Source organism: Pyxicephalus adspersus, chromosome Z (assembly GCF_032062135.1).
Source record: "Pyxicephalus adspersus chromosome Z, UCB_Pads_2.0, whole genome shotgun sequence".
Taxonomy (NCBI): domain Eukaryota; kingdom Metazoa; phylum Chordata; class Amphibia; order Anura; family Pyxicephalidae; genus Pyxicephalus; species Pyxicephalus adspersus.
The window spans coordinates 8,996,046-9,021,103 of NC_092871.1; the positions used below are offsets into that span (position 1 = coordinate 8,996,046).

At 38.3% G+C, this 25,058-nt stretch overlaps 2 protein-coding genes across 2 annotated transcripts in view; both read left to right on the forward strand.

Moving 5' to 3' along the window:
• Positions 1 to 96: 96 nt before the first annotated feature.
• Positions 97 to 14,520, forward strand: LOC140343903 (major histocompatibility complex class I-related gene protein-like). Its single transcript, XM_072430802.1, has 5 exons — positions 97 to 4,378; positions 5,403 to 5,660; positions 6,573 to 6,857; positions 9,345 to 9,621; positions 11,683 to 14,520. The coding sequence occupies exons 1-5, from the start codon at positions 4,285 to 4,287 to the stop codon at positions 11,804 to 11,806; spliced, it is 1,038 nt and encodes a 345-aa protein (XP_072286903.1). The 5' UTR covers positions 97 to 4,284; the 3' UTR covers positions 11,807 to 14,520.
• Positions 14,521 to 18,479: 3,959 nt separating this feature from the next.
• Positions 18,480 to 25,058, forward strand: part of LOC140343829 (class I histocompatibility antigen, Gogo-B*0101 alpha chain-like) — a 31,725-nt gene continuing 25,146 nt past the window's right edge. The window contains exons 1-3 of the mRNA XM_072430722.1: positions 18,480 to 18,595; positions 20,718 to 20,978; positions 22,474 to 22,752. Coding sequence (XP_072286823.1) covers positions 18,541 to 18,595; positions 20,718 to 20,978; positions 22,474 to 22,752 — 595 coding nt within the window. The 5' untranslated portion in view covers positions 18,480 to 18,540. The remainder of the gene's footprint in view (positions 18,596 to 20,717; positions 20,979 to 22,473; positions 22,753 to 25,058) is intronic.

Genomic DNA, 25,058 nt, shown 5'->3' on the forward strand with positions numbered 1-25,058 from the left:
TGGCTTCATTTTTATTTTTACACAAGGAAATTTTTCTAAGTATATAAAATATTGCATATTATGTGAAAGAACTATAGGGCAAATCCAGTATACACGGGCGATCAGTCAACCAAACAAGATACAGAGGGAGTAGGCACAAGCAGAGTTGGGCTCACAGGCAAAGGTCGGTCCAGACTGCATATAAGTGATGAGAATATATATTCACATACATATATTGGATATACTCGAGTATAACCCAAGATTTTGTTAACCTGTACATTTAATTTAAAGAATCTCAGTTCATACTTAAATGACGCCACAAAATTACACTGTTGTCCTCATGTAAAGTGTTCACAAACTCTTATTTTCTCAGACTTTATTAGCGTTTGTTACGCACTTTACATGAGGACACAGGGCCATCTACTGGTGGCCAACAATAATGTACTTAAGATAATTTAAGAGAAGGTGACATATCATATTCAACTAAAAAGCACAAAATACTTTGTTCTGTAAGTAGGGAAAAAATAAACTGAGCCCATGTAATTTCATTTCTTCCCCTTTTATTTGAATGTTTTGAAAATAATACACCATGGATGTATTTATTTACATTTATTTTATTGGCATTTCTGTTGATTACTGTTTTAAATTTTAGCAGTGACGGGCACATTTTGTAAAAAAGTTAAAGTCAGATCACTTTGATTTAGAACAGATAGGAAGGATGAACAAATTCCATTTTACATTCTCACTATCTTTGCAAAAGTAATCAATGGTAAAACTTATTGTTTTTTGACTGCCTCCTAAAAAGACCCCGTCATTCAAAAAAATTGTAGATTTACCTTATTTTAGAAGTGGTATTTACCACTAACTGCCTCCAAAACTGCTATTTGTTGCTGCCATCTTGCATATAATGTCAGCAGTCCAAGTGGACCTAGACCTTTCACCCTAATGACACCCTATAACAGTGTTTTTCATCCTTTTTAACATGGGGGGATCCTTGATATAACCATCAGGTATTCATGGAACCCCTGCTATAATTACTATATCTATACCACACAATACATTTGTGTAGTGGTCAGTAGGAAGAATTCCTTTTACATTGCTGGCCAGTGAGAAGAATGTCACTCTTACACATAGCCCACAAATCATTGTCAGTGTCACCTAAACTGACCTGAGAATCACTAATTGCTCTTTACTCAATGAACCCCGAATAACCTCTGGAGGAACCCTAGGGTTCCACAAAACCCTGAAGAAGTAAAAATCTGCTTTATAGCATTCTGCTCTCTGTCATCTACATAAAAAAGTTATGTAGTTCAGGGTGGAGGAGTGAGGCCAGACCATGCAGTCATTAGACATTTCCAAAAGAGGAGAAGACAATGATGTAAAAAGAAGAATAGGGCTTTGCTACAGAATTAACTGTTCGTGGAATAGTAGATTTCTTTGCTCTCTCAGAAAGCTGTCTACTCTGCAAATAAATATTCAAAGAGGTCTTGTCCAAGCTGAATGTAGTATGACATAGCAGCATTCACTTACAGTAAAAAGTAAATCCTCCTTTGTTAAACTTTGTTAAGGCTCAACAAATACTGCAGGTATTTTTATGTAAAAAAAATCTAAACTTTAGAGACAAAGACCCTTTAATGTTACTTTGCTGAAGTGCACATTGCAGAGCCTTTCTTATATAAGACGTGCACAGTCAATATTCTCTTTGATTTATTCCATAATCTAGACACCAATAGAAGTGGAAAGTTAATTATTCTAAAAGCATACTTATAGATTATGGCACCTACCATTGTGATTTGTGTGCCCCATCAATGACAGGTTCTGGATTCTGTCACCAATGCCACGTCAATCATCTCCGCTGCCAACTCTTCCATGTGATGTTCTTCATTCGCTGGGTGGCCATAAATGATATAACTTCTGCTTGTGTGTCTCCGGCATCTAGATCTATTTTCAGCACCTACACTATACAAATACAAAAAGTCACCAGAAGCCATGGAAAAGATACATTATTATTATTATTATTATTATTATTAATAATAATGTAAATGGTTTATTATTATTATTAATAATAATAATAATAATAATAAACAGGGGTTGCAAATGACAGACTAATACAGACAATAATACAGGAGGAAAGGACCCTGTCCCAAAGAGCTTACAATCTAGTAGGTGGGGGAATTTACACACAATAGGAGGGGGATACATAGCAAATCTCTTCCTCTGCCAGAATCCTCCACTTCCTGGTGTTCTGAAGAGTTTACCACCGCTTTAACATTCGGCATAATAATTGATAATACATTTGCTGTTGCCATATATGTGAATATTGCTCCACACTTTTCCTTAATAATATGATTGATAGAAGCATGTTCTTCCCACTTAAGATTAAAAACAAATTTCATATAACTTCGAGGGGTTTGCTGTCCTTCTATGAAAACTATTGATGGACATCACTAGCAGCTGGTACTTTCTTGTTCTTTCTTTCTGTATGTTCCTTCTCGTCCTTTGGCAGTCCGGTGCCCAAGCTATAAACATGTAGCCACGATTTAAAAGGCTTGGATTGAGAAACATTTGCAAATATCTCTTAGAATTCCATTTTCTCTAAGGGTTTAGTAACACTTTTCCAACCTCCTAATGTCACACACTACAGGTCACCGATTTTAATGGTTGGTGGCATATCCAAAGAATCCTCTGCAATCCTCCTCCAACAGTTCTTACTTTTCTTTTATAGTTGATTTACCAACAGATGGTTTACCACTGTCAGACAGTTCTCAACACCCTAGATATTACTGAAATGAAATGTAAGGGTTGAAATGCCTTTTTGTACAGGTGTTTGTCTGCAGGATGTTTTTCTTGCATGCTTTATGTAGCTGCTTTGGGTGGTCTGACACTAAACCATTTACATAATCTTTAATAGGGATCGTTTATTTTGGCAAGCAATTGAAACATGTTTTCTTTCAGTTTGGAGCACAACCACTGTCAACCACATACAGAAAATGCAAACATCTGTCAAAGCCACTGCTAAGCACCCTTGGCTGCCTATTGAAAGTGAACGTCCAAAAGTATTAAACCCTGCATTTGCTAAATGCCCTTCTCAAGGGGTCACAGAAAAGAGGGGCGAGATTAGTTGTCTGAAACAAAGGCATCAGTGTAGAAATGGCACCGAGCTTGAAGGAATGGAGGAGGGGTGCCCTTGGTCTTGTCTTGCCCAGAAACCACCCTACCCATCTACGAGTTACTGTAACGTGACTGCACTGTACAATTCCATGCTGGAAGACATTACAAAATTGTAAAATTACAAAAGTATTTACAATGCTAGGGTTTTAGCTGGGCACAGAAATACATATATAAGGCTGAAAACAAAAGTTGCACTAAAATATTATAGACCTATTATGTCTCTGTGCCCAACTAAAGCAGTTGCACAATTTTAAGAAGGACTAGGACAATCTTGGTGCATATCCAAAGACCATATAGCTGAATGAAGAAAAACAAAATAGAGTACACTATATAGTACAAAATGTAATGTAGATGTATTTAAACAAATAATTTATAAATTGTAATCAGATAGGAAATATAGGTAATAAAATAAAACATGTAAGACTTTATGTGTTTAGCTTTCATTGCCCCTTGTTAAACGCTTCCCTTTTGTCCTGACTGCTGCAAATATTCACATTCCACTGGGTGTGTATATTTCTGCTCCACCATTACCTTGCTAAGGTTTCTCCTATATGTCAATATTGGACATAAAGTCTTAGTGGGGGACACACGGCAAATAATGGGAGCAGCAGGTAGTCAAGCCATCCAACCAGCGCATACTTGCAGAGGACAATAAGCAGTGAAGCAGCAATTTTGTAGGTACAACAAGTGCATAGGATCAGTATTGCCTTCATATTGATCATTTACCTAATTACCACTGAACAGCCAGTGAATAAGTTTGCTCCTCAACATTTACAATGCTCACCAGCCAAGCTTGTGGTCTTGTAGGCTGTAATCCGGGATTTTTGGTTCCCATATATTGCAATACATGTGCATGTTGGCCGTATAATGTAATTTATTCTAACCAGGTATCTCTATTTTTATACAAGAATTCAGCAGGATTATGTAAGGCTCTGTAGCAGTTTGCAGAGGGTTAATTAACTATGTTCGATGTTACTTTAAATGAGGAACAATTGGAAGTGTTGCTGTGGTTCCTCATGTGTTCTATGTGTGCTCCTCTTCCCCATTTACAGAATCAGCACACAGCTGTGCCCTCCTGCAAACCACATCAATAACTTAACGTTGACTAGCTGGGCTCCTTTGAAGTTACTGTAGATGTTTTTTAATGTCGCTCAGAATATCACAGCCAGGAGGATCAGGATGACCCCCTTTACCCTGCTTATTCTGATGGCATCAGACGTTTGGGCTGGTAAGGATGAGGGATGGGGTTCTGAACTGTCAGGTTTATTTATTTGGTTATTTCTTAGAGAGAGATTTATATAAGAATGTATATACCCCAATGATGGTTTCTACATCCCTTCCTTAGCAGTAACAGTATGTGATATAATTACTCCAATCTCTACCAGATACTTACCAATACTAACAAAAATAAAGAATATACATACATTTAGTGCAGAATAAAATATATTAACCTAAATTGGACAAAACAAAAAGTGTGAGCAAGCAGGTTTTTTTTATTGCAGAAGGATCCAATTTATTGTACAGCGCTGCGTAATATGTTGGCGCTATATAAATCCTGTTTATTAATAATAATAATAATAATAATAATAATATTTATTAATAATAATAATAATAATAATAATAATCTTCTTCTGCACATGTGCAGCTCAGTGTACGATGATGGGTATCATGGCATCCCTAGCCAAACAGCTGTCAGGAATGGCCAATCAAGCTTGCCAATGGCCTGATCTCGAAAGACGACCAGGTGAAGATGGCAGCACCCTAATGCTGCAAGGACAGGTCTATAATAGTATAGGACACCAAATGCCTAATAGTCCATCCTCTCTGGGGACTTCTACAGGTTTCACCAACCCATTTCACTAATTTACTACAATATTATGAAGGTTATACCTGGGCACCCCAGACATCTATTGGGTCCTAGGATCCTGTCTAAGGTTGCGTTATATTCATTGCATTTATCTGAGCATGCCAGAGCACCATAACTGGCCAGAAAATCCAACTAGATATGCAAACATGAAGCCACACATTACTAATCTAAATAACTTAAACAACTCCACCAGTGTGCTGATCCAGCAGAAACAAGGACATGCCACCAATTCCTCTCTCCAGTGATTTTTCACTCCTCGCCAAAGCCTAATCTTCACTGAAACTAAATATTTGCCAAAACTAATCTTTACTGAAATTAAACGATATAAACATTAATTCTGAATTATCTATATATAATTCTAATATATCCATATACCTCCCCCCAGATATGCACCTTCATTACCATAGAGCAGTATTCTTCCCTCCGGGACCTGGGCTGCCTGCATTCTCTGTAGTCGGATATGTGGATGATCAAGAAATAGAAAGTTATAACAGTGATGTTTGCCAGAGTGTTCCAAAGACTGAATGGATGAAGAAACTGGGACCTGAATACTGGGAGAGAGAGACGAAACACAATCAGATAGCTGAGATAGCTTGCAAACAACAATTGCAGGCAATAAAAAAGCAATTTACCAAGACTCAAGGTCAGTCAACTATTGCGCCCTGATATTAATACATGATACCAAATGAAAATTTGGAAAACACTGGAGCAAACTTTGGGGTGAATTATTTAGGAATTAGATGTGCCACATACCAATGAATTTAGGAAAACAGGATTTTTACCTACATGAGATTGGATGGTTGAAGTTGGCAGAGTTTCATCTCATTTGCTATCTCTTGCAGGGTGAGTATTCACCTTGCTATATGAACAGCCTACATTTTGTAAACATGTGTTCATTGTACATGCACAGTATAGTAAAATGCACTGAGCGCACCACTATCCCACATTGCTAAAAAAAAGGTCATGTGCATTGTGTGATCCACTATGGTGGTGTTGGCATCCTGTTTATATTGAGTGAGCTTCTACAACACAACACAACACACATTATGCTCAGACACTCATTAACACACATGCATTGTACAACTGTTACAGAACAATGTGTGTGAACCATCTTCATACAACTTAACCAGGATTCGTGGAACCCAATGGTTCCTCCAGAGATTGGGATTGGGCTAGGGGTTACTTGAGCAATGAGCAGTTTGGAACTCCCAGGTCAGTTTAACAGATACCAATGACCTTTTTGGCTACTAGTAAGGGTGGGAGGCTTCCCACTGACCAGCAGTGTAAGAAACATTCTTCCCAATGACCACCACACTAATACACCATGAGCTGTGGATATAGAAATTATAGGAGGGGTTCCCTTAAGACCTGAAAATTAGTTTGTGGGTTCCCCCTTGGTCGAGAAATACTGCTCTAGAATTTTACATGATATTACAGAACTGTATAATCTGAAAGTTTATGCTAGAGTTTTTATTTTTTTAACTTAAGAGTTTTTATTTTTTTACATGACATTATGTTACTACTATGCAATAACATTTTCTTGTGTTGTGTGCAGGTCTACATGTTTACCAGGAAATATTTGGTTGTGAATTGAGTGATGACGGGAGCACTGTTGCAGCGCTGTATAATATGCAAGGATACAACGGAAAAGATCTGATGTATTTGGATACACAGAAGTGGCTGTGGATCCCAGTTGTAAATGAAGCTAGGTTCTTCACACACGCATGGAACCAGCCAGGGACAAGTGAGACAGAAAAATGGAAGAATTATCTGACGAATACCTGTGTGGGTCAGCTGAAGAACATTTTGGCACTTGGAAGGGAAGATCTAAAGAAAAAAGGTGGTTATTGGGGGTGATGGTCAGGAATACCATGGATTTGGAGGCAAAATGGGTGTTTGGTGGTCAGGACAACTTTACAATGTGGGCCCAAATCCATAGTATTGCACCATCTTGCATTTATTCTGGCTTGGAATTACCAAAAAGGTGATTTTTGGATAAACCAGTTCCCTTACTATAAAGGATTGTGGGGTCACAGCAAACGAAGGGGTTAATTTACTAGAGGAACATGTGCAGTTCACTTAGCAAAGTAAATTATCCAATTGCACGTTATTGAGTAATCTTTAGAAAGTAAAAACGAAATATTAACTTTCTGAAATATCACATAAGTAGCAAAATGCTGTGTATGTTTGCAGAATTTGGGGAGAGGGGGTTACCTAATTCTACAAATTTCTAATGGCTTCTCCCTGTCAACATACACTAAAGTGGTAACAGGCTGTATGTTTGTTTTCTAAGGTTATACTCCCAGATTGTTTTTTGCCTGCTGTTTGTTTACAGACTATATATGGTGACAAAAGTGGTAAGTGCTGGGGCCCAAAAACACAAAAGCTAATATATTCCATTGGTAGATCATGTAACAAGGTGGGTTATAGGCAGGAGATAGTAGGAAATGGAACAGCGTTTTCACCCTATCACCAATAGCACCTCTGGGCTAGAATGTTAGGGGGCCAAATGATCATGAATAAAAAGAGTTTGAGTTTTCTCACAGTATACACTGCAGATAGTTTTACACTATATAACCGTTGGAACCAACACTGGCAAAAACGTGGCTTGACATTGGGTGATGCTGGTGAAGACTTTGGTTGACACAAGGCTAAAGCTGGTGTGGATTTGACTGAATACCAAATTTTTCTGGGCCAAATCCAGGCTTTACAAAGTCTGCAATGCTATAAAAAGTCTATAGTCATGTCATTAGCTGTTCCTCAAAAAGGGATCACAATCCAATGTCCCTTCCATAGTGGGAGAAACCGGAGTACCCAGGGGAACCCACGCAAACACGGGGAGAACCTGTAAACCATAAAGATAGTGGTGATAGTTTACATCTACGTTTTATACATGAAGAGATCTGCGCACCCAAAAATCTATATAAAGACTAATATCTGTCTGCAAAATCAGATTGATAGCTAAGCCTTTTCTATTATTTGGGTCTTTAACCTCTTCTTTATTCAAACTTTTAGCTTGGAGTGATTAAAGCACATCATGTAGTTGCAGCTGCTTATCTGTTCAAGAGCTTTTTTTCACATCATCACACTTTATCCTTTACAGAAGGGGGTGTCAAACACTGTCCCACGGGCCAAATCTGGCCCAGCACATCCTTTTTGTTGGCCTCCAAAAGAATTCTTAATATGAATTGCAGCTGGCCCGCCGCTACTGCAATCCGTAGTAATGGCGGGACAGCTGCAATTCCTATTAAGCTGCTGTTCTATAGACGCAAGTACAATGCCGTTTCTACAATTCCCGGCATCACTCGCGTCTCTAGACCAGCGGCCTCTCTGCCTATGCGTGGCCCCACATTGTATAGAAGCAAGTGATGCCGGGAATTGTAGTAGCAGCATCACTTGTGTCTATTGAACACCAGCCCATGCGTGGACCCCGCGGAGTTTATATTGACAAGTAAACTCAATAATCAGGAATTATCAGGAATATTATTACCAGGAATTATCATAGAGCTATTGCTATAATAATTGTTTTACTGTGCCAGAGAATGCAGCAATTAATTTGGTTTCCTGCAGTAAGTAAACAATTAATCTCAAAGAGAAGAAACAATAACACTTGAGAAGAGCATGCGGTAGATTGATCTTAATAATAATATTAATGTTCTTGTTTTGTCTTAATGAGAATAATTGTTTTTTCAATAAATTTCAAATTTGGCCTATGACTTGGTTTAGGTTTTTAATTTTGGCCATCTGGGCCCCTGTGTATTTGAGTTTGACACTCCTGCTTATTCCTATTTAGCATTGCCTACTTCTTTAATGCAACTGAGAGATATTCCCCCCCACATTGTAAATGCCATACATGTATATCAATTTATAAAGTCTAATACTTTTTGTACATGTAAAGTGTTGCAGTTTTTGAATCAGTTGCAGTGTTGCAACATATTTATTATATTTTCACATTTTATGTAATAATTGTGGTGGAGTATGTAATAAATGTTGCATAGTGTGGTTCCAGACATGGTAGCTTTTCTTCTAATGTGTGTGGAAGGTCTGTATTAGCCTCCATACCTAGTAGGTAGAGCCCCAAATCATGAGTCCAGGAAAGCTGACCGTTGTGTAAAGAGAAATTATAAAAAGAGTGCAGGGGCCACATCACATATGTTTGCATCACCAATGGCTTTCCAAGCTATGCTAAAAACTTATCGATAATAGGTTGTCCCTGTAGATACCCGGGAATTTCGGTATCTCTCCCCTTAGTGTAAATGTTCAGGATATCATATCCAAAATTATATCACGTGTGACACTAATTACATTTATCATTTTGATTTGACAGTGGTGCCAGAGGTGAAGGTGTGGGGCCATCATCAGTCAGATGGGGTAACAAGACTTTATTGCCTGGTGTACGGGTTTTACCCCCAAACTGTACATGTGAAGTGGATGAGGAATGGAGTAGACTATATTCCTTCAGATAAAATGAGTCCAATTCTCCCCCATCCTGATGGCACCTATCGGATCAGAGTCAGTGTGGAAGTGCCACAAGTCGAAGAAGATGCTTATTCCTGTCATGTGGAGCACAGCAGCCTCCAGGAGACTCTCAGTATCACGTTTAAGTGAGTTTAAGTGAAAGTTCTGCTGTAGGATTTATTTGAAAGCCAAGTGGAATTTCCAGGTGCATCCTACCAAAAGGTGGTATATTGGGTTCTTTTCTGGAAGCCACATTGTCTAGTAGAAAAGGCTACTGTCATTGGGATAGCAAATATTAAGTAATCCAACATGTGAGAGAGCTTGTTTTACAATTGTTCACTTTGAGGTCTTTGCAAATGACAAGGGGTGCTCTATGCTCCTGGAGGAAAAGAAGTGTAATCTCTGCATTAGTAAGGTATGCTTTTCTAGAAGCACAGAATTTAACTGGGTATTAACCTCCCTAGTGTTCTAATTCTGTCCAAATTTCTGTGCAAAAAGCATTACAATTTTTTGGCATGGAAATTTATTTTACACTGTAGGCTTCAATTTCTTTAAGATTTCTTTGCATTGGACTCTGCCACTCTGCCCGCCAGCACCGACGTCACCGGTAGACACAGTAGATCTCGTCTGTGCAGTTCGCGGTTGGAGCGGGAAGAAGACAGATGTGTCCCCAGGACCTGGGGGGACCAGCAGGACGCCGGGGGACAATGACAGAACAAGGTAAGTGTGACTCGGGATTATCCGAATCAGAAAGGAAACTTTTTCCCCTGTTGGAGCAAATTGTACCAGGGATTTTTTTTACCCTTCCTCTGGATCAGCTATGTCCATAGGGTATTATATATAGGATATGTTTATTTCCCTAGTGGTTACTTATGATACTTAAGACTTATGTCTTTTTTCAAACTATGTAACTATGTAATTTCTGTTGCGTATTTAGGGTAGTGAGTAAAATAAATATTTACCAAAGCTTCACTAACGGCAGGATATCGACTTTAAACATTTTGTGGAAGAAGAGACAGCATCCATTAACCATCATCTCTCCTAATAGCAAATATTGGGAAGTATTTATCAAGTAATGGGTAATCTCTTGAAAAATGTTCACCAAATGCCTACCAATGCTAAAGGATTGTGCTTGTTTTCCATTTCTAATAAATATATTCTAGTAAATTCTCTGTAGCCAAATGTTCCTCTTATAACACATGAGGTCATAACAGGATGCATTGTATCACTAATTCCTCTTTTGCTACACTGACCTCTGAAACTGTCAGGACTGTGAATTACTGCCATTGCTGTCTTACATATCATGTTAATAAATACATTTCCTTGATAACATATTAGAATTTAGTTGACCGTGATATTATTATGTTGTGGACATTATGAATTTTCTGCTTTAGAAATGTCCTACCAATCTACAGTCTAGGCAATGATGTCATGATAGAATAAGTTTTTGAAAGTTTTAAATGTCTTTTGGTAAGTTAGAACTTTTATGGCAGAAGGGGCTCAACATTGTCTTTTCTAAAATCTAAATGTCTACCTGCCTGCTAGGAAGTTTTTAAAGATTGTACATTGAGCCATGCATGAACAATTGAGTTGAAACAGATGGGTGATGTTGAAAACTACAGTTCCAAAGTTTTTACTGTCACTGTGCATTACAGGCAGGAAATAATTTCTGTTTATTAGGGGTTCAGGAGCCTTGGCATGAAAATATAATGGAGGTTAAGTTGACAACATTCTCAAGTTTTGCTCCAAGTGCTCAATGCCTTTAAAGGTAGAGCTTCTACGGTGTTAGGGGTGATATTACGGAAACTGTGTATATTCTGGTGTGTGCTTGTATAGGGTAAGATGCATTATTTTTGTAACTATTGCCTAAATGTCTTAGTTTTATATGTTTTGCATTATGTTTCTCCTGCTCTATATTACAATTCGCTGCTGAAAAATAAAAGTGGAGAGAGAAACCTTAAATCACAGGAATTACCTCTTTGTTCCTGGGCTATGCTGAGATCCAACAATTGGATCCTTGTCTCTGGCACACAGAGATATAATTTTACTGGGGCATTACAGGATCTTTACCAATCAAAACATTTTTATATTACTGATGTTTCCAACAAATGATGCACCGGTACAGGAAAATGTTCTTGTAATCAGTTGATAAAACAAGATTCTCTGCAGTACTCACACATTATGCTTCTTTTGTGTTTCCCTTTTAGAAACCAGTGCAAAAGTGATGGGCCATATACCAATAATTATCGCCATCTGTGTTTCTATTGCTCTAAAAGTGATTATTGCTGCTGCTTTTGGAGTCTTAATAGGCCGGGAATAGGTGAGTGTTAAAGTAAATATATGTGGGAAATATGAAAGTCCAGTTCAGTGATAGGCATTCTTGTCTGAACTCTGTGAATATTTTTGGCATTAACTAACGTGTTAACGGCAAACCCATCTAAGTGAACCTGTGGCCGGTTTCTAAGTAAATTTTGGGCAACGTTCAATACGGGCGGGTAGTTGTTGGTACATGGTAGGGGTCCATACTTCCTCAACAGATGCTTCCCTTAAAAACTACCCTTGAAAGATTATTTCATTTACCTGCCGTGTCATCATAGATACTGTGTGTAGAATTTTATTTTCATCTGACTTTCAGGAGTGCTGGATTCGTATTCCTCTAATGATCACTGATTGCATGCCAGTCCAGAACACATTGGTATTTTAAGGAAGGAACCACAGGACAAAGTGAAAGACTGGAAATCCAATGTTGGATAAAATTTTTCCTGGTGCTGCAGCTCTTGAATAGAGCAACCATCAGTGGCATTGGTGAATGATGTTATATATCATCACATGTCTTGATAATCTCTATTGTTCCACAGCATTTTTCCATCCTCTGTCTACAAAATAATGTAAATGATGTATATATTATATGCCAACCATTTTACCCCTGATATTTATGGAGATACCAGTCAAATTGATCATCATTGTGAAGAATGTCCCTCTTACCATGGTAGGACTAATTCAATCCTTATAGGCAGGCAAAAAGATCATTGTGGTCATTCTGATTGCATTAGACCCTGAACTATGAACCAGATGAGAGGGCGAGGCGCCCACGAATGGTCTGTTTAAGTGCCAGCTAAATGATGATTGACTGTATATTTACAAAGCTGCCATTCCTACTACGACTTTCAACAGAAATGATGGGAGATCTGATGGTATAACGAGAGAACCGGCCTATACAAAGAATCATTTGATGGGTAGTTACCCCAGACAACATATTTCATCTACAGTACATCTTACTAACATTATAATAAATTTGTGATTGTTTGATACATTTTACAGGTATTTGGTAAACATTATTTTAATTTAGCTTTTATCGATATTACATACTATTTAAATGATTTTTCTTTAAGATGTGGCAGCTGTCTGATGGATACTGCATGAGGAAATGACCAGACTCCACATTTTCTTCAATTAGCATTTAATCTGCTCCTGAATGATAAACTGAAGGCTAAGCCTGCACAGAATGGGAGCATAGGACAGTCTCTGGCATTGCTTCCATGGCCAATGGCCAAGTTGGGTCTTGTTGTGGTGCATTTGACATTGACATTAACCTTGTCCTCGGCCATAATAATCATTAATAATGCTACTGTAGTTCAGCAGTTCAGTTTATGGATTTCGTTTAATGGTTTATAAAAGAAACAATAAGTACAGTGGTGTGTGAATTTAAATCAGCTGCACATCTTCTTCACAATGGCAATCCCTGGATGGAACCCAGAATTCTTTAATATACATCAAACAATAGAAGCATTCAGTGAAAACAAAGTTCCTGTGTTTTCTTTAGGGTTGAGGGGTTACCTGGAAATGGCAAAAATGTACCAACTTTACAGTATTCTCCGTAGAGATGGTGACTGTAGCGTCAAATAGGTGGAGGATCAAGTGGTATTGTTAGTATAACTTTCCAATAATTCTGGACACTGAAGATAATCAAATATTTTCCATTATACTTCAACAACTTATTACTGACCTATAACTGCAGTCATGTAGTCCTGTGTGCGTTTGTGGTCCTATGGAATGGGGACCCCTTTTTTATCCCCATTCCATTTCAATGTTCTTGATATTTTTTCTCTTTTTTATTTCTTTTTTCACAATGTAGACTCCTCAATAGTGCCCTGTATTAAGATTGTTTAAGGGCCATTGGTCAATGAAAGCACAAAAGTTCTATAGCATGTGACCTCATGGGATAAATTGATTGGGTGTGAGTAGCCAATTCTCAAACTTAAGCACTGTTGCATGGATAGAAGCATTAATGTCATCATCTCTGTGTAAGCTCTGACAAATCGACAGAATGCATCAACAGAGATTATTTTTTGGTCCAATGGAAGAAAAAGAGCAGCGCATGAGCATGGCTGGGATGATTATAAGCCGGTAAGCTTTCAAGTAACTGTTAATTTAGTCATTCCAAGCAAAATCACAGCGTCTCTTTAATATGGATACTAATTGACTCAAGAATAATGCGATACCTTATGAACAACAGACGGGACGCAGTGAAAGAGTGATCCCAGTAGAATTAGGAACTAGAAAACAAAAAGGTGCTCTATTTTGTTCTAAATCTTAAGATAATACTACTAAAGGTAATATTTTATTTTTTATTATATACACTGTGGTGCACTAAAAGAGACTACCTACAACACTATGGGGTAACACTGCACAAGAAAGTCTGTGTTATGGATTTTATACAAATAATCTTGCTTTCCAACATCAATGCTTGCATGACATAATACCAACCTAATCATCAACCACTATCTGAACATATACATAGATGCGGTACTAATAACGTTCTGTCCTTCTGATGAAGCCTATTGCACTGTAAAAGTTATTGTGTATCATTACAAATCATGTGATTACTGAATTGCCATTATTTGCATTTTGCAAGTTTTTTTTTATCATTTTGTGATACGTTTTTTATTATAATATATAATAAACTGCAACAAAATGTTTTGTAACATAAATTGTGTTGTTAGTGTTGATATTTGGCACCATTAAAACCTATGCAAATTTTCCCTGCTGGGAAAAGAAAACCCTTTGACATTTGTAATACCTTATGAAATTTAAGAGCTCCTACATGACCTGCACTTTTTTCCCGATTGTTTACCTACATTATTTTTATTATATCCAATATTCAGCTCATTTTTTTTATCATCACGTAGCTCTTGCTTTTAAGCATTAACAATGTGACCTGTGCTAGGTGAATTTAATAAATGTTCAATCATACTACATTTTTACAGCCATTATATATTGGGAATATGGGGACTGAGCTTTAAAAAGAATAATTCAAATATAATCACATGTTTTAAAGACACAAAAAATGTTATTTTACAACCCCATTTTTTCAAGTCAATGATATAGATAGATCTTATAAAATCATACAAAATGAATGGTTCCATAGCTTCAACCATGGCTACGGAGTTTATGTCTATTATCTCACACGGGGGCATTATGACATTAATTTCTACACAAATCTTTGGTCTATAATTATGTTCAGGAAAGAAATTACAAAACGATGACATTGAAAAAAAAAAAGGTCCTGTTTCACTGCATATTCCCTGATATGGCTGACCCCTGATCGAGGTGCAAGATCTGGCAGGAGTGCCCGTTCAGTAAGCTGTATTAGAAAAAGGCATTAAAATGATATAAACTTTTCTGCCATGATCATAATAATTCCATCCTGAAGATAGCTCCCTTACCTGTTACACTTTCCATTCATCATATTTAACCAATGATGTTTCAGTTCATTTTTAGACAAGTACAGTTACCTAAACTCCAAAACAATAATTCCACTTTATTCCACCAGATCTGATGGCTGCGTTTTCTTCAGGCTAACTACATTTTTATTGCAAATATCAAAATGCCTATTTATCTTGACAGAATTTAGTACCAGACCATGCACTTCGGGATCTTAGGTCATCACAATATTGGTAGCCACCACAAGCAAAATCTTGCTGGTTACACATACATAGGTGCTATCAATTGTTTGTGTATCTAGGGCTGCAGCTGCAACCTTTTTTGCTGGATACTGAAAGTTTTACCAGCTTCTATGCAACTTCTTTCATTTTCTGTTGTCACTTTAGGACAGGAAATGTGAAAACAAATCAAAAAACCCTGATTCAATAAAAAAAGATTAAAGCAGCTATCACAGCTAAAGCCTGCTAAGGTGAAATACACCTTTGGTTTTTATTGGGTTTGGATCCTCTTAAACTGAACACATCAAACTGATGTTTAATGCAACAATGCAAGACATCTATCTTCCATATAAAATGTAGTCTTGGGCAGGCTGATTCACCAAGCAAAATCGGTAGCTCGCTCAGGCATTCGTATTCATGATCCAAAATCGGAAGCCTTCGATCAGTTTATCAACCAAATCTGAGGTGTTGGCGTACTCGCGCAGAAGTCATCAACTGAAGCGATCTCTCCGATGGATATGCGCAGCCTCGGCAGTTTCACACTGGCGAGCTTGTATTAAACTCACTGTTCCCCTAAAAAAACATTCTTTCTAACAGCACGCATATTACCCTTAGCCCTAAAAAAAATGTTTGTGTTGTTCAAATGTTAAAAACATCTATATGAGCTAAGAAATAAACATATTTTAAAATGATTTATTTTTTTCTGGTTAGGCAAGAGTTAACTGAGTTCAGCTCCTCTACATAGGAGCCTATCTAAACGCTTTTGATGTCTGATCGGAGGAGCCGCCTGCGGGTAAATATTGCGACTTTCGGCAGGCTAAACCTTGGCTTTGCCATCGGACTAGATTTTCCCACAAAAGTCACAAGCACACACACGTTCTTGTTTGCTTCTTATAGATATATGTGTATATGTGTGTGAGTATATATATATATATATATATATATATATATGATAAAAAAATTTGTATGATAAATCAGGGCCATTGTCTCCACCCAGGCAATTTAACAATTCACATATGCAGTAATGTACATGGAAGGTTTAACACCATCAGATTCCCTGACACCATGGATGGGGTTATACAACCAAATCAGGGAAGGGGATTCCATAGCTTTCACACCTTCAATCGTGGTCTTGAACAGCCATATGCCTTGATGCATTGCATGGTAAATGGATTGAAAAGGCTTTGTAGGTATAAGCTTTGGGATATTGACATGGCACTCATTAGAATAGAAGAACCCCATTCATCCATGTCAAGGGTATGGATGGATAACAAGCTAGGAAGGTCCTCAGCAATACAAGATAAATTCCAATCAGAAACAATGAAATAAAAAGTTAAAATAAAAGTTAATAAAAAGAGTTAAAAAACCTGCTGGTGAACACTATGTCAAATATAGACCATAGAAGAAATACCTTTCTAAGAAACTACTTCTTAAACAGATTGGAAGGAATGACCAAAATCCAATCTGCAATGGGAAATGTCTCTCTCTTGTACAGAAGGCCTGCATGTATAGATGTTGTGTTCAGAAGTTTAGGTCTACCTGCGCTAAGCAAAAAGTCCCAAATTTCTCCATCCTCAATCATACATTGTCCCAGGTGCCACCCCTGTAATATTTTTCTACTTGTTATTTACTCATAATGGTTGTCACAATAAACCTGAAATACATACTCAGAGTGCCTGTGGTGTTACATCTTCGTATTTGGTTTCTGCACAGCATTCTTCACTGAAGTCAGTATAACGACCTACTAACTATATTGGTAATGTGCCAATTATGGATTTTTTAGGCCAGACTCACGTCTGCATGTGTGGCAATGAGCATGTTAATGTAGTAGTAGTAGTTTCACACAGTAATGAGTGTTAATAGGCTGCAGTGCTGTTCCATCTGAATGGCACCCCAATACTTGCTGGCGGACTTACAGTGCATTGGACCATACATGCGGTTCAGCCCGTATCATGCTATTGCCCCTGCACAGATGTGAACCAGGCCTAAAGCTGGTAAATATGATTCTTATCAACGTTTACATGAGCCAACATGGAGCTTCTAAAATATTTTATGTTTGAAGCATTCTGCTCAGGGAGAACTTGAAGGGAAGGAAAGAAATTATGACCTGTGTCAGCCAGGAACAACGTTTGTATCTTTTGACTGTTGAAGTCCAATTCCAGGGGTGCTGGATACCTGGACCCTTGCTGGCTTCTGTGGTTTATTCTAATGGTTCCTAGGTGAATATTGTGCCTTGTAACAACATTAGGATTTAGCAGATTAAACCACAGAGTGCAGAAGGAAGCACAAATCAGATACTTCTGCATGTGTTGGATGCCGATGGTTGTGTAACAGTGGTGCAGGAAAGTTGTTTTGTCACACATCCCGTTTTACAGAAAGTTATGTACAATTGTGGCCAAACAGACTTTTTACAATATTTAAATGTGGGAAGTATAACCTGGCGTCCAGCCTTTTCTCTCATTCTTTAAATTTTGTACAGGTTGCTGCTGAAACTGCTTACTTACCCAACCTGATAGCCGCCACTTTATTTCATTTTATTTTAGTTTTTTTCAGTTATCGATTAAAAGCATCACATGAAAAGTATTATTATTATGTGAATCCAACCAGTCTGGGAATTTTCATTCCTCCAAAATTTTACCATATTACATTTTAGGAGTGTTGTTAACATTACAGAAGGCAGGCGGTCAGATTCATTCTCTGGCCTAGGTGATTGAGAATAAAGAGGGCAGTGCTGCACCTTTTTTTTTTTTTTTTTTATTAAAAGGGCGTTGCTCTTAAAAAAAAACAAACAGAATATTTACCTTACATAAAGAGGTTGTCTATCCTTTTGTGTAAAGTAAAAATTCTGAGTTTAGGTACGCTGTAAGAACAAACCTACAGTCCCCATCCCCTATGGAATGCTATTTGTACAGAAGGATTCATAAAGAAGGATTTGCATCTGTTGGCAGCTCACATTCTACTTTCACTTTCTGTCTGTTCTACCCGGAAACTGTTCTGGTATTTCTCAATTCAGCTTCTTATTGGACAGAGGGACAAGCTCGTCCAATCAGCGCACAGCTCGGCCCCTTGGATACTCATCTCTCTGCGTACTGCTCTGCAGATCGCTTTGTATTTGTTATCACGATGGAGATGATCGGTCTCATTCTGCTTATTCTCAGCCTGTCAGAAGTGTATGGTGGTGAGTTAGAGGGATTGTTCTATATTATTTGTTAAAAATGTTGTCCTATATTTTCTGATATTAGATAAGATAATAGGAAAGATTTACTAAAGAAGATTAGGATATTTATTTAGCAAAGTGAATTATCAATCTGCAATACATTATTTAGCTGAGTGAATACAGTGCAAATTTGCTTTGTGAAGAATACCCAATCACATGCAGGGAAATGTAAAAAAATATCTATCTATCTATCTATCTATCTATCTATCTATCTATCTATCTATCTATCTATCCCTCCATCTATCTATCCATTATCTATCTATCTGGAATATATGGAGAACATTATTCTGTAGCCTGTAAGGTCTGGCATATCTGCATACAAAACAAATACACAGAATGTGAAGACTTTGACCACTTGAGCTCATCTGAAAGTAGGTGAAATGACTAAACATCACTTGGCATATTTTATAGGGCCATGTTTTTCCTGTTCCCAAGTCACATTTACTTGCTTTCACATGCTATTCTGCAGGTAAACTTCCAGAGTTATTATTGTTTTTTATTGAACCGGATTTATATAGTGCCAACTATATATGCCAGCACTGTACAATAAATAGGGGTTGCATATTACAGACAGATACAGGCAGTGTGATGATATTTTGATCTTTCTAGTTTTTTAGCTCTGGGTATTGATTGTATTGTTAAGGTGTGCTAGAAGACAGGGAGGGGATTTTTTTTAGTCCTTAGTGAGGACAGTTTGGCTGCTTCATCCAATTACTGGAGGTCAGGACTTCTATTAGAAATTTCTGGCCCCATACTAGGTAATTTTCTTGGTCTTGCTGGCTGCTTTCTCCTCCTACCCATTAAAGGTCCTCTAGAACAGGGGTGTCCAAACTATTTGCAATGAGGGCTAGATTGGCTGAGGTGAAAATGTGTGGGGGCCGACCACTAACCAGGATTAGTGTGGTCGTGGTTTGAGTGGGTCCCGCACAGCACACGCCCACCAGGGTGACATGAGGGATTCCGTGTGCACGAGTCCGTGTCAGTGCGCGCACCTTCTTGTAATCAAAGTGGGCGTGGTTTGTGCGGGTCCCACACAGCACACGCCCACTATAATGATGTAGGGACAGGGTCCTCTCCTCCTGTATCACTGTCTGTATTAGTCTGTCATTTGCAATCCCTATTTAGTGTACAGCGCTGCGTAATATGTAAATCCTGTTTAATCATAATATTAATAATAATAGGGGATTCCCTGTGATGACAGAGACTGCTGGCCAGTGGAAACCTGAACATGGGCTGCAATTGACCCACCGGGCCAGACTTTGGACATGCCTGCTCTAAAAGGAAGCAAAAAGTGCATCCCTCATATCATTTGGGAAAACCAGACCTCTGTTTGGCCCTAAGGGCCTGGACGATTGTATAAGGAAGAGCAAACAAAATCCTTATCCCCACAAGGTGACTCCACTGTTGTAAAAATCAGTAGACAGGGAGCTTGTTGGAATCTAGAAGCCCCCTTTTATAAGTGGGACAACAGATATCTGCCCCCTTACCCTAGGGAATAAGTACAAGGGTAGAAAGTACACTTTCAAATTGTTTACATTTGTTCTACCAGTTGCCCCCAGCTAACTCAGCTAAACGCAATGACAGGAGCTTTGTCCAGCTGGATGGAGCTCCTCTCATGGTTAAGCCAATTCAGCAAAACCTCCTTGCTGGATTGGATGAGTTCAATGACAGGCTCTCTAATGGCAGCTATCATTGACATTATTGGAATTGGGATTGCTAATATTCTGAGTTTTTATCCAAGCACATCTAGCCACCAACAGCGCCCATCAGTTCCAGCAGAGCTATTCCCTCGCTCCTACATTGCTAGAACCTTGATAAAATTGTCGGGTAGGGATCTATCTAGACAACTCCTTTTGACTTTGGAAAAAAGTCATACAGCATTGGAATACATTGCAGTTCTAAGTGAATTTTTTATTTTTTTACAGACCCAAGCATAAACCGAGAAGGTTTTTTTGACACTCGTCATTTTCAAATATGCTGGGTTATACTAAGGGATATGTCCATTGTAACAGTTATCTGTAAGATTAAATCTGCTAAATATCTGGTTTGCACTACTGAATATGACTCTATGTTTGCCCCATAGACAGTCACTTTATGCGGTATTATAGTACTGCAGTCTCTTCTCCTGAACCTGGGCTGCCTGAGTACTCTATAGTTGGATATTTGGATGATATTCAGATAGAGAATTATAACAGTGACACTCGTCAGTATCTTCCTAAGACTGAATGGATGAAGAAACAGGGACCTGAGTACTGGGAGAGGGAGACACAAATAAGTTGGAATAAAGAGGCTGTTTCTAAGCACAGTGTGCAGATAGCGATGAGTCGATTCAATCAGTCTGGAGGTAAGGAAATTCTTAATGAATATTTTTATTTATTCATATCACTAAGTGCAGTAATGCTGAATAAAATATGTACATAGGATTAAAACTCATGTAGATTTCTATAAACAAAGTTGAATACAGTCAAGAAAAGTTGTAAAGTTACAGTTGTTTAATTTTTTTTTTCATTTGGGAACAGCTACTTCAGAAAGGATTCAGACCTCCTCACTCCTTATGCTACAATCATTACCGGTCCTGTTTTTCCCTCATTAATCTGCACTCAGTACCCCATAATGACATAGAGAAAACATAATTTTAGACAAGTTTAACATTGTTAAAAACTGTAATAGCACATTTACATTAGTATTCAGACACTTTACTTTACCCTTTACCTAATTGAAGCACCTTTGGCAGCAATTACGGCCTTGAGTCTTTTTTAGGTGATCATGCACCAAGCTTTGCACTCCTGGATTGGGGGATTTTCTGCCATTCTTCTTTGTAAAGCCTCCCAAGCTCAGGATGGAAAAGGATCATCGGTCAAAAGCCATTTTCTGGTCTCTCCAGTGATATTCAATAGCATTAAAGTCAGGGCTTTGGCTGGACACTCTAGGACATTTACAGAGTTGTCCATATGTTGGAAGGTAAACCGCTGGCCCATTCTGAGGACCTGAGCACTGTGGAACAGGTTTTAATAAAGAAAATCTCTGTACTTTGCTCCATTCAGCTTTTCCTCAACCCTGACCAGTTTCCCAGTCCCTGCTGCTGAAAATTACCCCACAGCATGATTCTGCCACCACCATGCTTCACTGTTGGGCTTGGTATTGGGCAGGTGATGAGCAGTGCCTGGTTTACTCAGAGCGCAATGTTTAGAACTGATGCCCAACAATTCAATCATGGTTTCATCAGAGAACACCTTCAGATGCTTTTTTATGCAACCTCCAAGCAGGCTTTTATGTGTTTTGCACAATGCTTCTGTCTAGCCAATGTGTCAAAAAGGAGGGCTGAAGTTATGGTTGTCCTTCTGGAATTTAGTCCCATCTCCATTCAGGATCCATGGAACTCAGTCTGAGTGGCCATCTGGTTCTTGGTCACGTCTTTCACTAGCGCTCTTCTCCCTCGATTGCTCTGTTTGGCCAAGCAACCAGTTCTTGTCTTGGCCCTGGTTCTGCTGAACTCCTATTTGAGAATTTCGGAGGCCACTGTGCCTACATCAGGGCTGCAATTTTTTTTCTCCAGATCTATGCTTTGCAACAATCCTAGCTGCTGGTAGTTCCTTTGATCACATGGCTTTGCTTTGATATGCATTATTAGCTATGAGTTAAATAGCCTGCAAGATAACAAAACTAACAAAAGTTCCTTCACTAGGATCTGAATTCTTTCTGAAGGCACTGTATCCTCTTTGCCCCTTCATCTACATTAGGACTCCTCTGGCACATATTAAACACTATAAATGTTACATCCATTGCTGTACACATGATATGCTCTGCTCCCATGTAACATTTTCCTGTGTTGACTGCAGGTTTCCATATTATTCAAAGGATGTCCGGCTGTGAGCTGAGAGATGACGGCACTTCTGTGCGGTATTTTCAGTATGGATATGATGGCAGAGATTTCTTGTATCTGGACACACAGAGCGGGATCTGGATACCGACCATGAATGAGGCTCAGCTCACTGCACAGAAATGGAACAGCCCGGAATTGAGAGTTGGGGAGAGACTGAAAAGTAATCTGGAGAATCAATGTATGGAACAGCTCAAGAAATTTGTTGAGTATGGCAGAGAAGAGCTGGAGAAAAGAGGTGGCTGTATACATTTTATATTGCATCAAACTATATAGCAACAAACTCCTCATCATAAATACACTATGCACACACTTATTCTGTATGCAATATTCTTGGCAGTAATAATAATTCTTGGTGTGATCTTCCTCAACCTACAGTGTTCACCCTAAATAATAACCCCCGTCAATGTTCCACCCTTCACAATGGCACACGTTTGCTGGCTGGCTGATGGTAACAAAGCATAATTTCCAATGATCACACTGTTTGCTGACTATCAGATTGCAATGAATACTGTAATGCCTGTGGTTCACCCACTCAGAATATTAGTCTTTAGGATAAGATTATAATTTTCTGTTTGCTGATATTGCAGACTTTCTGTAGGGTTCCTATTTTATTCAGAAATTCTGCAACATCAGTTATGGAGATGAATATCTCTAACTGTATGAAGATTTTAAAGTGGTGTCTGGCCACTTAGTCTTCTCATCAGTCAACAGCTGGGCTGAACAGCCATTGGGAGTTTTCCTTCTATTAATTGTTCACCTGTCAACAGGTATCACAATTAGGGGCCTCGTTTTCTATTGGATGTCTCCTCCTCTATTCATTTGATTGCCCCCCTAAATAATATATATATATATATATATATATATATATATAGTGTACCTGTATATATTGTGTACCTGTATAGCTGACCTCGATATAATTCCAGATTTATTAGTTACTCATATGGAACCTAAATTCCCAGCATAATCTGATGACATATTGGAAAAAACTGTAGCGTTTGGATACTCTCACCAGCCGCCTTAATAGGTTCATCCGTTCAACAGCTTGTTACCATAAATATCCAATGCATTTGGCAATGTAGACATTTTCAAGATGACCTGCTGAAGTTAAAACCACACATCAGATGAAAAAAGGTGATTCAAGTGACTTTGAATGTTGTTGGTGCCAGGTGGATAGGCTGGAGTATTTGAGAAACTGCAGATCTGCTAGAATTTTCATGGACAACCATCTCTGGTATTTACAGTGAATGATCTGAAAAGGGAAATATCCAATGAGTGTCAGTTTTCTGGGCACAATTGCTTGTTGATGTGAGAGGTCTAGGGAGAATGGCCTGGTTCAAACTAATAGAGAAGCAACAGAATCTAAAATAATCACTTACCACAACCAAGATATGCAGAAGACCGTCTCTGATTACACAACACACCTTATATTGAAGTAGATGGGCTACAGCCGCAGGAGACCACGCTGCGTGCCACTCCTGTCCACTAAGAACAGACACCTGAGCTTACAGTTCTCACAAACTCACCAAATTTGAACAATAACAGATAAGCAAAATGTTGCCTGGTCTGATCAGTCCTGATTTCTGCTACAACATTCAGATGGTAGGGTCATATTTTGGCACTAACAAGATGAAATCGTTCAGGTAGTCAGTAATGGTGTAATGATGTGGTGGATATTCTCTTGGCACGATTGGACTCCTTAGTACCATTGTTTAAATACCACAGCCTATTTTTTATTGTTGGTCTCCATGTCTATACATTTATGACTGCAGTGTACATATCTTGTGGTGGCTAATTCCAGCAGTATAACAAGCAGTGGCACTTACCATAAAAATGCCGTCCATGTTCACCAGATGTCAATCCAATAGAGCACCTTGGGGATGTGGTGGAACTAGAAATTTGCATCGTTGATGTGTAATTAACTAATTTGCAGCAATTGCATGATACTGTCAAGTCATCATAGACCCAAATATCTGAGGAATGTTTTTTGAACTTTGTTGAATATATCACTTGAAGAATGACGGCAGTTCTGAAGCCAAAGGGGTTCCAACCCACTATTAATGTGGTGTACCTATTTACATGGACAGTAAATTATATTACCTATAGATTACTTATATATAAAAAGAATCGCACTTACAAACATTGTATGGGCTAATCACAAAAACTTCATCAACTTCGTCTTCGCGAAATGGGAAAGAATTCGGACTTCATCACTAGGATAAATAGTCCACACTGCACCTGACAGCCAAACAATCCAGCTGCCATTTATTATATGGCTTATATAGAATATATTTATTATATCAAATTGTATTATTATAAATGTCTTATCTGCACATCCTGGGAACTTTGCTTTTCTGTTTTTAGTAAAGCAAAGATTGCTTTATGAAAAAGCTGGATGATTTCTAGAAGCACAGAATATAACTGGGTATTAAGTCTTTAAAGTAAAAATAACAGTGACTGTTGATCCAGGGAACATCCGATTGCCTCATGGAATCAGGAAGGATTTTTTTCCCCTAAAGAAATTTGTACAAGGGTTTTTTTGCC